This window comes from Canis aureus, chromosome 21 (genome assembly GCF_053574225.1).
Source record: "Canis aureus isolate CA01 chromosome 21, VMU_Caureus_v.1.0, whole genome shotgun sequence".
In the NCBI taxonomy this organism is placed as follows: Eukaryota; Metazoa; Chordata; class Mammalia; order Carnivora; family Canidae; genus Canis; species Canis aureus.
The window spans coordinates 13,816,340-13,830,475 of NC_135631.1; the positions used below are offsets into that span (position 1 = coordinate 13,816,340).

The 14,136-nt window shown below is 40.5% G+C and overlaps 1 protein-coding gene across 21 annotated transcripts in view; it reads right to left on the reverse strand.

Moving 5' to 3' along the window:
- CELF1 (CUGBP Elav-like family member 1) overlaps positions 1 to 14,136 on the reverse strand; it is a 93,517-nt gene that overhangs the window by 27,169 nt on the left and 52,212 nt on the right. For 19 of the 21 annotated variants that reach the window (XM_077863206.1, XM_077863221.1, XM_077863220.1 and 16 more), the window contains 6 exons: positions 9,497 to 9,684; positions 7,400 to 7,482; positions 6,986 to 7,034; positions 2,962 to 3,096; positions 2,336 to 2,415; positions 1,845 to 2,006 (listed from right to left, as the gene is read on the reverse strand). In XM_077863206.1, the coding sequence (XP_077719332.1) occupies positions 1,845 to 2,006; positions 2,336 to 2,415; positions 2,962 to 3,096; positions 6,986 to 7,034; positions 7,400 to 7,482; positions 9,497 to 9,684 (697 nt within the window). The remainder of the gene's footprint in view (positions 1 to 1,844; positions 2,007 to 2,335; positions 2,416 to 2,961; positions 3,097 to 6,985; positions 7,035 to 7,399; positions 7,483 to 9,496; positions 9,685 to 14,136) is intronic. The other 2 variants (XM_077863209.1, XM_077863207.1) reach the window with 1 other exon arrangement.

Below are 14,136 nucleotides of genomic sequence, written 5' to 3' on the forward strand. Positions count from 1 at the left end.
GCAGATGACCAAATGATTGACAGACTGAGAGATCAGTTCAATGTATATTCTTTCAATGGTTATTCCTTAACAAAATAAGAGGGCCTGTCGATAAGCTTATGGATCTACATGACCTCATTCACTATCTTAGCCAACAGCAAATTTCATCTAACAAACCAGCTGAAAACCTTTGCTCCATTCAAAGCCAATCACTTTTCCTTATGGACAACTGGTATTCTTGTTTCTGGATCTTTTATTCAAACCTGCTTATTCCCATAAACATCTGACCTCCCTCCTCTGTCATCATGCAACCCTTTAGTTCATACAGGTTTCAGAAGGTCCACAAACCTTCAGATACAGAATGAAAAAAAGGGTACACGCAAAATTTTTATCAGATTCTCAGAGGCGTCGACACCCCACAAAGATTAAGAACCACTGCTCTAGTCCAAAAGAGATCAGGTTCAAGTCTACCTATTCCAGAAAGAACCTTACAATTAATGATAACGTATTATCATTTATACATCCACGTCTTTGTCTTAAATACCTCAGGCAATGTGCTCAATTCCAACTGGTGGACCATACATACTATACTTGGCACTTTCATTTCCTCCCTAAATGAGAACAGCTCTGAGGGCAGGGATCATGCCTAACTAAAACAGAGACCACAGTTCTCAACAAATACCATCATGCACTGTTCAATGTGGCAATGGCAATAAAAAGGGGAGTCTTCCCTAAAAAGAGCTCCAAACTCTCTAAGAAGAGCAAATGTATAATCATGGAGACCATTTTCAACATATTATCATTTTGGCAAAAGACTGAATAAAATCTCTCTGAATTTTCTGAACTTATAAGCAATGTGCTATCACTAAGAAGCAATTTAATCTGTTGAGATATACCAACCATCTACACTTTTTGACTTCAGAGAAATACTGGCTGGAAAATTGGGATTTCTTCTAACGTTTTAGAAATATGAAAACCATATTTGGCATCAAATTAGCCAAACTCAGTACTGGGGGATAGAAATCATTGCCTTTCTTTTGTTTCTATAGAAAACAATGTTTTAAAGGATGAAGAGTGAAAGACTATAATTGTGTGTATATATTTTTGGAACTATCCATACAAATCTACTGGTTTCACCACTTATTTTCCCTCAGTGATAGTTTCACAGATGAGATAGTTTTATGTGTCTAGTACTGACTGCTATTCTTTTAAGTGTTAAAGCAGCGATGATCCCCTATAACATACATTATAGATTTAGTAAATCTAAGTAACTGGAGCCTTTGGACTACATGACTCAAATTCAACAAAAGAGAGATCGAATTAAAGGGTATCTATCTATTTACAATGTAGTACACTCAAATATACACCTGTAATACTCATTTAGTAAAGTCCATGTCAATATCTTGACCTCTCAGTCAGTAGAAAGAAACATGTATCATACTCTTAAGGAAGACTCAATAAGGATTTTAAAGATGTCCTCCGTATCTGGGAGAAAGAACTATGGAGAAAGATATTTGGTAGTTAAGATTCCCTCAGGGTTTTCTTTTCAAAAAATGAAGGAAGAGGGACATAGGAAATATTTCTAAATCTTTACATCAGAAAATCAGGATTTCACTTTAGTAGTAGCAGAAGCCTCAAGATACAATCCAGTATGTGTGAAAAGAGTGAAAAGAGAAAGGGGGGGGGAGAGATATGGTAAGATAGATATACTAACATAACTTAAAAAATATTACAATGCCTGAAGTTTTACAAAAAATTCTGACGTTAAAGTCATAAATGCCATTGTGACTATTAGCTAGGGATAGCACAAGAAGAAACAGCTGGGAGCTTGCACAGTCTGCAGAAAGCAAACCACAAAGACTCACTGCTAAATACTGGGGTCCAAGAGTATTTAGACCAGCAAGGTTTCCCCACACAGATGCTGCGCTGATTTGCTGCATCTGCTGCTGGAGCTGCTGGGCCATTCTCTTCTGTTCTTTGTCCTTCTGCGTATCAGCAAATTTTACCACCATGGGAGATGAGCAACCCTATGAAAACACCAAAGCCAAAGGGTCAAATTCCTCCTTTTACGTGAGGAAAAAAATCCTCCTTTGCAGTGACACACAGGATGAATTTAATTTCATTCACTGCCAAATGACTCTCTTCCTGATAGACACAAGTGGCAAAACACAAATTTAAAAGGGCTATTTCTAATATGTTAATTTCAAAGAGAGCATCATTTTTTAACTTTAAGATCTTTATCCTGCTTAACCTTTAGGGCAATCAGATGCTGTACATGCTGCAGAGCTTTGATGGCCAACTGTCCTAGTACTCTCAGGCTAAGGGAACTTTCCCTTTCATTCAATCTGCTCCCTACCTCCATGGTCTGTGCTTGGTGCATTGCCTTGATAGCCGTCTGTGCCATGGCTCTTGTTGTAAAAGTCACAAATGCACAACCTGGTAAGAGAAGTGTCAATAACTCATTCATTCATTTGCTTATTAATTATCTGATAGACATTTACTGAGCACCTACTATGTGCCAAGTACTATGCCAGCAATACAGTTATTGTTCCTGCCTTCAGGAGTTTAAGATCTAGTGGAGGAGACAGATATATCGTAACAGTGATAAGTGCTTTCATGAAAAACCAGGGAAGCACAATAGAAAAGAAAGTGCTTGATAAAGGGATAAAAGGAGGAATCATAATCCTCTAGTTCCTCTTAAGAAAGTGTTCCATTTTGGCATTAAGGACCTCTCAAGCACAAAAAGAGAAAATTTTAACACATGAAATTGAAGTGCATAGTGCAGACTCCTTAGAGGGTTGGGACAATTTGAAAGGAATCAACTGATAAGAGGAGCCATGATGGGACCTAGATTTACAACACCACGCCCAAACTCTCCATCATGACATGGCCATGTTGGTCAGGGATCTCTGGTTCCACTGGTTCAACTAAAAGAGACTCCAATTTAAGGCAAGAATCTTTAAAAGCTAAAAATGTACCCACCTCGGCTCAGGCCATCAGGTCCCCGTAATATCCGGCATTCTTCAATCTGTCCAAATGAAGAGAACATGACTCGGATGTCATTTTCAGTGCACTTCTTGGAAATCATACCAATAAACAGCTTCCTGTCTTCCACTGCTAAGAAAGTAAAACACAAAAGGCTTGAACAGTATTACTATAAGAGGTGGTGTAGAATAGACTCTGGAGTCAGACTGTCTATATTTGAATCCTGGCTCTATGCCTTTTATACTGTATTGCTTGGATTCTAAGGTAAACATTTTTTCATCATTTATTTTACCACCTTCTTTTATAATAAATTGTATCTTAAAATTAAAACTGGAAGCATTTAGATAAAATACTGTAGTTTTGTGATCTTGGGGAAGTTACTTAACCATTCCGTGACTGTCACTTATGATGAATAAGGGTAACTGTGTTTACCTCAGGGTAGCTTTAGGTATTAAATGCAAAGCACTCAGAAGCTTGCCTAGCACTTGGTTATGTTTGCTCTTACTAGTAGTACTACTGTACCAAAGGAAAAGTTTTCAAGCTTAACTGATAGGACAAGAGAAACACAACATATCTTTCAGTGAGTGTGACTGTCACTTTCCTTTTCTAATTCTTCATCTTTTTTTTTTAAGATTCTATTTATTTGAGAGAGAGAAAGAGAGAGAGAGGGTAAGAGAGCATGAGCAGGGGGAGTGGCAGAGGGAGAGGGAGATGCAGGCTCCCTGCTGAGCAGGAGCCTGACATAGGGCTCGATCCCAGGACCCTGAGTTCATGAACCGAGCCAAAAGCAGACAACCAACCGAGCCACCAAGGCGCCCTCTGATTATTCTCTTGAAGATTAAGTTCTCCTTCCCAACTTGTCCATCTCCCCAACCCCATTTCTGTCCATAAGAAATTATATTGATCAGGCAGCCCGGGTGGCTCAGCGGTTTAGCGCTGCCTTCAGCCCAGGATGAGATCCTGGAGATCCAGGATCTAGTTCCACATCGGGCTCCCTGCATGGAGCTTGCTTCTCCCTCTGCCTGTGTCTCTGCCTCTCTCTCTCTCTGTCTCTCATGAATAAATATATAAAATCTTAAAAAAAAAGACATTCCAGTTTATTCTAAAATGTTCTTATACTGTTTAACTATCAACTCTATTTATCTCATTATTCACCATTTATTTATTTATTCATTCATTTATTTATTATTTATGATAGTCATACAGAGAGAGAGAGAGAGAGAGAGAGAGAGAGAGAGAGAGAGGCAGGCAGAGACACAGGCAGAGACACAGGCAGAGGGAGAAGCAGGCTCCATGCACTGGGAGCCTGACATGGAATTCGATCCCGGGTCTCCAGGATCGCGCCCTGGGCCAAAGGCAGGCGCCAAACCGCTGTGCCACCCAGGGATCCCCACCATATTTATTTTAAATTAAAAAAAAAAACAATTTACATGATAGATTACTTAGTGGACTGGAGTACTATCTTCTATCAAACTCAAAATGGATTATACCTGAAACAATAAAACCTAAAACCATAAAAGACCCCAAACCACAGAACTCCTAGAAGAAAACACAGGTAGTAAAGCTCCTTAATCCTTAACATGGATCTTAGGGAAGAAGTTTTTGGATATGACTCCAAAAACAAAGACAACAAAAAAGCTTCTACACTCTCTCAAATGAATAAATAAAATCTATTAAAGGGGTGGGGGGTGCCTGGGTGACTCAGTCAGTTGAGCGTCTGCCTTTGGCTCAGGTCGTGATCCTGGGGTCCTGGAATCGAGTCCCATGTCAGGCTCCCTACAGATGTGCTCTCTCCCAAATGAATAAATAAATAAAATCTATTAACAAAAAAAAAAAAAAAGAAAAAAAGAAAAAAAAAAAGCTTCTACAGAGCCAAGAAACCCTCAACAAAATGCAAAGGCAACTTACTGAATTGAAGAAAACATCTGCAAATCATCTATCTGATAAAGGGTTAATATCTAAGATATATATATGAAAAAACTCATACAACTCAATAGCTAGCAAACAAAACAAAACATCTAGTTAAAAAATGAGCAGAGGGATCCCTGGGTGGCGCAGCGGTTTGGCGCCTGCCTTTGGCCCAGGGCGCGATCCTGGAGACCAGGGATCGAGTCCCATGTCGGGCTCCCGGTGCATGGAGCCTGCTTCTCCCTCTGCCTGTGTCTCTGCCTCTCTGCCTCTCTCTCTCTCTGTGACTATCATAAATAAATAAAAATTTTTAAAAAAATGAGCAGAGAATCTGAACAGATATTTTTCCAAAGACATAGAGATGGCCATCAGATATATGCAAAGATGATCAACATCACTAATTATCAAGGAAATACAAATCAAAACCAGAATGAGTAACACCTCACACCTGTTAGAATGGCTATAATCAAAAAGACAAGAAATAACAAGAGTTAGTGAGAATGTGAAGAGAGCCTTTGTGTACCACTGGTGGGAATATAAACTGGTTGCAGCCACTATAAAAAAAATAATATGGAGGTTCCTCAAAAAATTAGAGAGAGAGCTACCATATGATCCCACAATTCCACTTCTGTGTATTTAGCTGAAGAAAATGAAAACACTAACTCAAAAAGCTGCCCCCCCCCAGCCCCCGCCCCAGGGCACCTGGCTGGCTGAGTCAATGGACTGTGCAACTCTTGACCTTGGGGTTGTGAGTCTGAGTCCCACACTGGGTGTAGAGATTACTTTAAAATCTTGAAAAAAAAGAAAAAACTGCATACCCATATCTGCTACAGCATTATTTTCTCTTTATTTATTTTTTCTCTTTTTTAAAATGTTTTACCACATATGTTTTTTCTTTTTTTGAAAGATTTTATTTATTTATTCATGAGAGACACAGACGGGGGGCAGGGGACAGAGGCACAGGCAGAGGGAGAAGCAGGTTCCATGCAAGGAGCCCAATGTGGAACTCGATCCTGGGACTCTAGGATCATGCTCTGAACTGAAGACAGACGCTCAACTGCTGAGCCACCCAGGTGTCCCTGCAGCATTATTTTCAATAGCCAAGATATGGAAACAACCTAAGTGTCCATCAACAGATAACTGGATAAAGAAAATGTGGAGTACACACATACACACTCCCATATTCAGCCATAAGAAAGAATGGAGGACATTATGCTAAGTGAAGTAAGTTAAGACAAAGATACTCCATGATCTCACTTATATTTAAAATCTTAAAAACAAACAAAAAAGGATGCCTGGGTGGCTCAGTGGTTGAGCATCTGCCTTGGGCTTAGGGTGTGGTCCTGGGGTCCCGGGATGGAGTCCCACATCCAGCTCCCTGCATGGAGCCTACTTCTCCCTCTGCCTATGTCTCTGCCTCTCTCTCTCTGTCTGTCTCTCATGAATAAATAAATAAAATCTTAAAAAACAGGGCAGCCCCGGTGGCACAGCGGTTTAGCGCCGCCTGCAGCCTGGGGTGTGATCCTGGAGACCCGGGATCGAGTCCCACATCGGGCTTCCTGTGTGGAGCCTGCTTCTCCCTCTGCCTGTGTCTCTGCCTCTCTCTCTCTCTGGGCCTCTCATGAATAAATAAAATCTTAAAAAAAAAAAAAAAAAAAAAACCCCAGATTCACAAATACACAGAACAGGATTGGTGGTTGCCAAGGGCTGGACATATGGGAGTGGGCAAAAAGGCTGAAAAGAAAAAGATCAAAAGGTACAAACTTCCCATTAGAAAATAATTTAGCGTGGTAACTTTAGTTAATAGTACTATACTGCATATTTGAAAGTTGCCTAGAAAGTAGATCTTAAAAATTCTCATCAAAAGAATAACATTTTTGGAATGTTCACAGATAGTATAACTCACTTATCATGGGTGATCATTTCAAATACATACAAGTACTGAATAGTTATACTGCACACCAGAAACAAACATAATGTTTTATGTTCCTTAGGTGTCAATTAAAAAAACAAAAAACAATTGCTTAAAGCAAATACAATCCAGATGCCAACAGAACGAACAGTAAAGTAGAAGAAATCTTATAAGGGGAGGGGGCTTAACACCATTGCTTACCATTGTTTTTCTCACTGTCAGCAGGTTTCATCTGTATAGGATGATGCATCTAAAAAGGAAAACACACAAATATCACTGTACACATTGAGAGCATTCAGAAATAGGACTCTAAAGGCAAGTATCAAAACTAGAGCCTCAAGAGTTTTCTCTGACCTCACATCTGCCTCACAATCATTTCTTCCCAAAATATCAGACAGAATGTGAATCAAGAAGTCGAAATTCTGTTGGCTAAGAGAAAACAAACGACTTTCAGCCTATCTTCTTTTTAATGTTCCCTTCATGTCTTCCTTTATATCAATCTCTGTGGCAGTCACCTTTTTCCCAAAATGGTTTTCAGTGTGTGCCTGACATGTCTAAGTATGTTCCATATGTCAAAACCACCACAGTTCCACTTATTAGTAGGAGCTTTCTTACCCCTGGGAGGACCTTCATGTTGTGAAGAGCATTCTGAGCTTCTAATGCAGCTTTGCGGGTGTAAAATGTAACAAAACAGCACCCTGCAATAAACAAAATTTCACCAAATCAAACCAGTCCTTTGGAAGCAGATAATTCCTACAGCACTGCCTCCACCAGGGACATACCGCAACTTCAAAGAGAAGGCTGGGTTTATTAAAATTAGCACACACCCCCACTCCAAAGGAGGGAGAGAAAGAGAGGAGGGGGAGAGTGAGGCAAAAAAAAACCCCCGTTACTTTCTACACATTTTCCTTATTGTTATAGTCTCTGAATTCTACTAAAATTCCTTAGCTGCTCCTCTAACTTCTCTGGGAAAGAGAACTTCCCTTACAAATGTCACAGTACCATGCCATTCAAGCTCCCCTACTTGGAGCACCAGGTAGTGTGCTGGGCAAGACCCTCAGGAACAGAAAAAGAAATGGGCCCGGCACTCTTGCGGCTTATAGTCTACCAGGAACTAACTTATTCTTTCTAAGAATAAATCATTCCTTACATTGTAGTCAATTTCTACCATATGCCTCAAACATAATGACCACTTATTAAATTATAAAATGACTAAAGAGCAAGAAACTCTTAATATCTTTTTTCTGGACTTTCGGTTCTCATCAAATATAATTAAGCTTCTAACAGCACATGGCCCTGAGGAGATCTGCAGATTTTGTGCTTTTATCTTTATTAGGGATGTGAGGGGAGAAGTGTGTCTTATAAATATGGGCTTCTAGCCCTATGAGATACAATATTGATTCCTTTCAAAATCACTCTGCAATTAAGATTTTAGATTACTGCATGTTATACTGCCAGTCATTTTCAGAAACTATAATGCTTTACATTTTAGGTTAACTACGCCACAAAAAGAAAATACTTTCTCTGCTTCTAGACCCTCTGTTATTAAGCTGGCTTCAAACATAACAATCCGGGCAGCCCTGGTGGCGCAGCGGTTTAGCGCCGCCTGCAGCCCAGGGTCTGATCCTGGAGACCCGGGATCGAGTCCCACGTCGGGCTCCCTGTGTGGAGCCTGCTTCTCCCTCTGCCTCTCTCTCATTTGCTCTGTGTCTCTCATGAGTAAATAAAATGATAAAATCTTAAAAAAAAAAAAAAAACAAAGAAACAATCCTGCTTGGGATGCCTGGGTGGCTCAGTGGTTAAGTGTCTGCCTTTGTCTCATGGTGTGATCCTGAGGTTCTGGGATCGAGCCCCACCTTGGGCTTCCTGCAGGGAGCCTACTTCTCCCTCTGCCCATGTCTCTGTCTCTCATGAATAAATAAAATCTTAAAAAAAAAAAAAAAAAATCCTGCTGTTCACATTTGCACCATAGAAAAGCTTCCACTGAAAATTATTCTGAAATCCATTATTTGGAAAAGAATATTGTATGTGCATGTACAGGGCAAAGCTAATGACTTTTCTACCATTGCTATGAAGTTTCTACTCTGCTAGGTATTTCTGGAAGTATCTCAGCCTTTCTTCCATTCATTTTGTAGGCTACAACAAACAGGTTACCTACAAACAGGTCCCTCCTGGTTGCTAAGCCATCCTGCCAGGCCTCTGTAACACTAACAGAAAGCCATACATAGGGTGTGGACAGTCTTTTTTTTTTTTTTTTTTAAGATTTTGTTTATTTATTCATGAGAGACACACAGACAGAGGCAGATGCTTAACCTCTGAGCCACGAAGGCATCCCTGGACAGTCTTTTTCTTTCAGCTTACTCTAGCCAAAACACCAAAGAAAACCTTATGTGGTTAGTTTATGTCAACTTTGTCACTCAATCTCCAAGATCAAGAGACATTCACATAAAAAGAGAGAAAGACACACACACAACACACACACACTCATGAGTCTGTCTCTTGAATTTAGAGCTCTTGCAAAGGGCCGCCTACAATCCAATTTACAAATTATCCTCATGATGTCACCTTAACTTTTTATTTTTATGCCATTTAATGTGTTTGGGCTGGAAGATAACTACTATAAAAGGACATACTTCTTCCCTTGGAATGTGACCAGAGGAGCATTCTGGCAAGCACATGACAGAAATTACCTATAAAACCCAAAGCCCTTACCTTTGCTCTGAGGAGGATTTTGGCTCCTATCCCTTAGGACATTGATTTCATAGACAGCACCATACTGTTCAAAGAGTTCCCTCAAATCCTTCTCAGACCAGGTTCTCGGAACCTGGCCCACAAACATCTTGATAGCATCAAGATCCGGTTGGTCTGGGTGGTCCAGGGTGCCGTTCATTTTCTTGGAGCTGCATGAAACAAAATATAGTTTCCATTATGTATTCACAGTACTCTCCAAAGGGAGGTGTTTTTCTTTTTTTTCCTTTAAAGATCTCAACTACTTCCTGAAAAAGTAGGGGGAAAGAATTCTACTTCTTTTCACTACTGCCATTCAATATACCAGAGTTCCCTGGTCCTCCCCTTCACCATGGCCATGCCTTCCATTAGATCCCAAAATGAAGTCACAATTCTGATTAGGACATTCTGGGTTTTAACTAAGGAACCAAGTATCACTTATTCCTTATCTACCATGTACATTTTCAGAAGAACTTAAGACGTAAAGTTCCTGAAGTTTTCAGTTTTGAAGCACAGTTAACAAAACTTTAAAAAAACGTGCACAAAAATCACAAAGGACTACTGATTATGGGTAAGATTCAAAACTCCCTATGTATACAATGACAGGTGAAAAGTTTTCTTTTAGTAGATGTTAAAACAGAAGCACTTGATTTCCAAGGCCTGAGCTAAGAAATGAGTTAATGTCAGCCTGGGGCTCCTGGCTGGCTCAGTCATCAGTAGAGCATGTGACAATCTCAGGGTTGTTGAGTCTGAATCCCACTTTGGGGCAGGGGCTGGGGGAAGTGGAGCGGGGAGAGGGAGAAAGTTGGCTTTTGAATGTTGATGTCTCAGGCCTAGTCCCCATGCTCTTGAGTTCTGCCTCTCCCAGATGGAAACAAAGCTTTGCCTTTTAAACAGTCACAGTCCTATCACATCAAACTTGTAATGCTCCTACTTAATACCTTCTTTGTTATCCCCTCCCCACCGACAAGAACCTAAGAGGATTCATTCCTGGACTACAAATGTTTCCACTGAGAAAGAATCAAAGTCCTTTTCCTACCACTGCCTAAGATCTTGCTCAACCATTAACAACTTAAATTCCAAATCGCTAGCATATTCAAATTTGCCGTGTCCTAATATCAACCCTAAGGAAAATGCTAGTTTTCTTTAAAGGAAAAATAATAGTTTTTCCATCACTGCTATCTTCTCAACAATATCTGAAGATCCCTGAGAATGCTGGATCTATGGCAGGTAGCTCAATCTCTGTATTTTAACTCCTAAATTTATTTTCTTTAAAGATTTGATTGATTGAGAGCAAGAGCGCGCACGCGTGCATGCGAGCGAGCACCACACACAAGAGCACGAGGAGGGGCAGAGGGAGTCGGGAGACTCCTGAGCAGACACCCCAGTGAGCATGGTTTCCACGACTCTGAGATCCCAACCTGAGCTGAAATCAAGAGTCAGATGCTTAACAGACTGAGCCATGCAGGCACCCTGTTAATTCCAAATTTCTTATAACTGAACCCCACCGGAGCTATTTACACATTACCTTTCCTGAATCTCACACTAAATATCAAAGGTGTAAGACAAATGGCATATATAGACTGACTCTTGTCACAATGTCTGTGAAGGTTTCCCATACGCTTTCAGGTTAATTCGATCAGTTCCGTCAGGACTTAAACTGTACTAAATTTCCACCTTCATTACAGTATTTATCACTGTTTAGCATAATCTGGCTATATCTACCTCTCCCAACCAGACTGACAGTTCCTTGAAGACAGAAGCTGTTTTATTTGCTATTCATTCTTACAGCCACACCTAGTACAGCAGCTGGTTCAAAGAAATATTCAGATGTGGGATGGGAGCAATTTCTTGTTCTTAACAATTCTCCCTTTAGTTTAAGCAACTAATCCTGACAAAAATGAACATTGTGCACAAAGAGAGCTCACACATTAAAGAGCAGCTAGGATCTCCTGTGATTATTTGATTCTCAGAAGATCAATATCCTTTTTTTGCCCAAGTGTTTTGAAATGCATTCTTTTATTGGCTTCCTTTACTAATTCAAACCATTTGTGGCAAGTTTGTAAAAATATACTGTAGTTGCTTATAGAAGCTTAATCCCAGTGTTCTAACAGAAATCATGCTACTATGATTTTAAAAAAAGCTCTGTAACTAATGAAACAATGGTTGTCGGTCCCTACAACTTGCCACCAACAGGCTTAATTATCAGCTTTAATATTATTTTATTAAAATGCTGCTAGTCTTTAATCATGTTGCTATTCCAGGGAGGGTTAACAGAGAACCCAAATGGTGTTCAGAATATGTTCTGATGATAAGGATGCTGACACTATTTTTGAGAAGAGGCAGGAGTTTATTAATTCATAATTATACTAGCAACAACAGCTCTCAGTCTAGCCTTTCTGTCTGCATTTGTGTGTCATTTCCAAATTTTCTACATCACAGTTTAGTGCAAAAGGATAAGCATAGTCAATATATATATATGTGATTTAGAGTTTATCTAAACGTGCAGTGGAGACTCGGCATTCTAGACAAATGCCCTCCCTTTCTCTCTTTACAAATCTTTCTCCATTTCTTCGTGTCCACCCACTCTACAAACCATCCTTTCCCCCAGGGTATACCAATTCACTAGCCGGAAGAATCCCCTAGACCAGTGCTATTCAATGCTAAGGACCAGGGAAAATCTTCAAACTTAACCCTTTTGAAACTTTTATAATAACTAGACTAAGTAATTATCAGGCCAGGTTGAAGATGCTGTGGACATCATGTAGCTGGAGTTTTGCATTGACTTATTTCTTCCTCTAATAAATACTGGGCACGGCACTTACTTATATAGGCCAGATGCTGTGTGAAATGTGGTATATGTTGGTGAATAAGGAAAATGCGGGTATCAACTGTTATTGTGTTGGAAGAGAATGTTCTTCTAACCTCAACCTTCCACACATACTTCCAGCATGCGTGTTGTCCTTAGTTAAAAGTTACCACTGCACAAAAAAAGTCACATGGGGACAAGACTCTTCGTGTGATATGGCAAGGACCCACATCATCCATGTATGGCATTTACTCTACATTATCACTAAAAACACTCTCAAATGTGTGCCTTACCTCCCCATTGATGGAGAGCCCCTCAGAGTCAGTGATCATAAATTTCTGATATTATAACTACTCAAGACCAGTGAATTTAGCAGCCCCCTGGAGAAGTACCTTTACTGTCCCTTGTCATTCCTAAGAGGCAAATCTATGGAAATTCTTATCCTCTGTGAAAGTATTGACCAGAGAGTAGGATGGAAGAGGGGAAAAGCAGGGCCTGTAGCAGTGAGGGAAGAAGAGAGATGAGGAGGGAGCAAGTGTTTTAGGGGAGAAGTATAGCACCAACTCACATCTCTTTTTATGTTTCTGCTTCTAGCAGAATCATTAAGAATGAGAAATTATGAAAAATCAGGACCAGAGGCTGCCTTGTCCATCATGATTCTTGATGGAACATGGCATAGGAAAATAAACGAAACAATTTGGAAGCGAAACGGGAGAGAGAAAACAAAGAGCTTTATATTGAAAGCACACTTCTGTTCAGAATTCTTGAACCCTCCTTTCTCTTTCTCCTATCTCTCTCAAAACTTCCTGGCCCCAGGCCCAGCTCAGGGAGGCAGTCGATGTTCTGTCCCTCTTTCCTATCCCCTGACCCCCCCTAACTAGACTATGGCGTGGATCTTAATCTAGCAACTAATCTACTGACTAGCCAGAAAGCTGACTTATTCTTAAAACAGAAAGGCAGGCTTGGCTTGTTCCTTAGAGATGCAATGAGCAAGACAATAGCCACTGGCCACATGCGGCTACTGCACAGGACAGGAGAGATACAGAACATTTTTTTTTTTAATTTTTATTTATTTATGATAGTCACAGAGAGAGAGAGAGGCAGAGACACAGGCAGAGGGAGAAGCAGGCTCCATGCACCGGGAGCCCGATGTGGGATTCGATCCCGGGTCTCCAGGATCGCGCCCTGGGCCAAAGGCAGGCGCCAAACCGCTGCGCCACCCAGGGATCCCGAGATACAGAACATTTTTATCATCATAGAAACTTCTATGGTACAGAATACTGCTCTAAAGAATCTGGAACTGGCTAAGAGAAATAGGCAGTGGTGAAGTCAGAAGTGGGAAAGTTTCATCTAGAGATAGCGTAAGTTAACAAGATAAAAGGGCAGTGGCAAGAATTAACGGAGGTCATGCTATGACACAGATGAAGGCTAAAAACATGATACCAAGTGAAAGAAGACAATTGCCAAAAGCTACACATTGTGTGACTTCATTTATGTGAAATTTCCAGAACAGACCAATCTATAACAGATGCGTAGGAATAGGAACTGGGGGGTAGGGAGATGACTGCTACGAGGCATAGAATTTTTTCTTGGAGGTGATAAAAGTGTTCTGGAATAAGACAGTGGTGACAAGCTGCACAACTTTGTGGATATAGTAAAAGTCACTGAGTTGTGCACTTTTAAAAGGGTAGATTTTGTGTTGTGTGAATTATATCTTAATTTGAGAGAGACAGAGACGGAGAGAGGAGTGAGAGACCAGGCTGGAAGGGCAGTGGCAAGGCAAAGCCATGCTGTCCCCACAGTTATGAGGTGGATG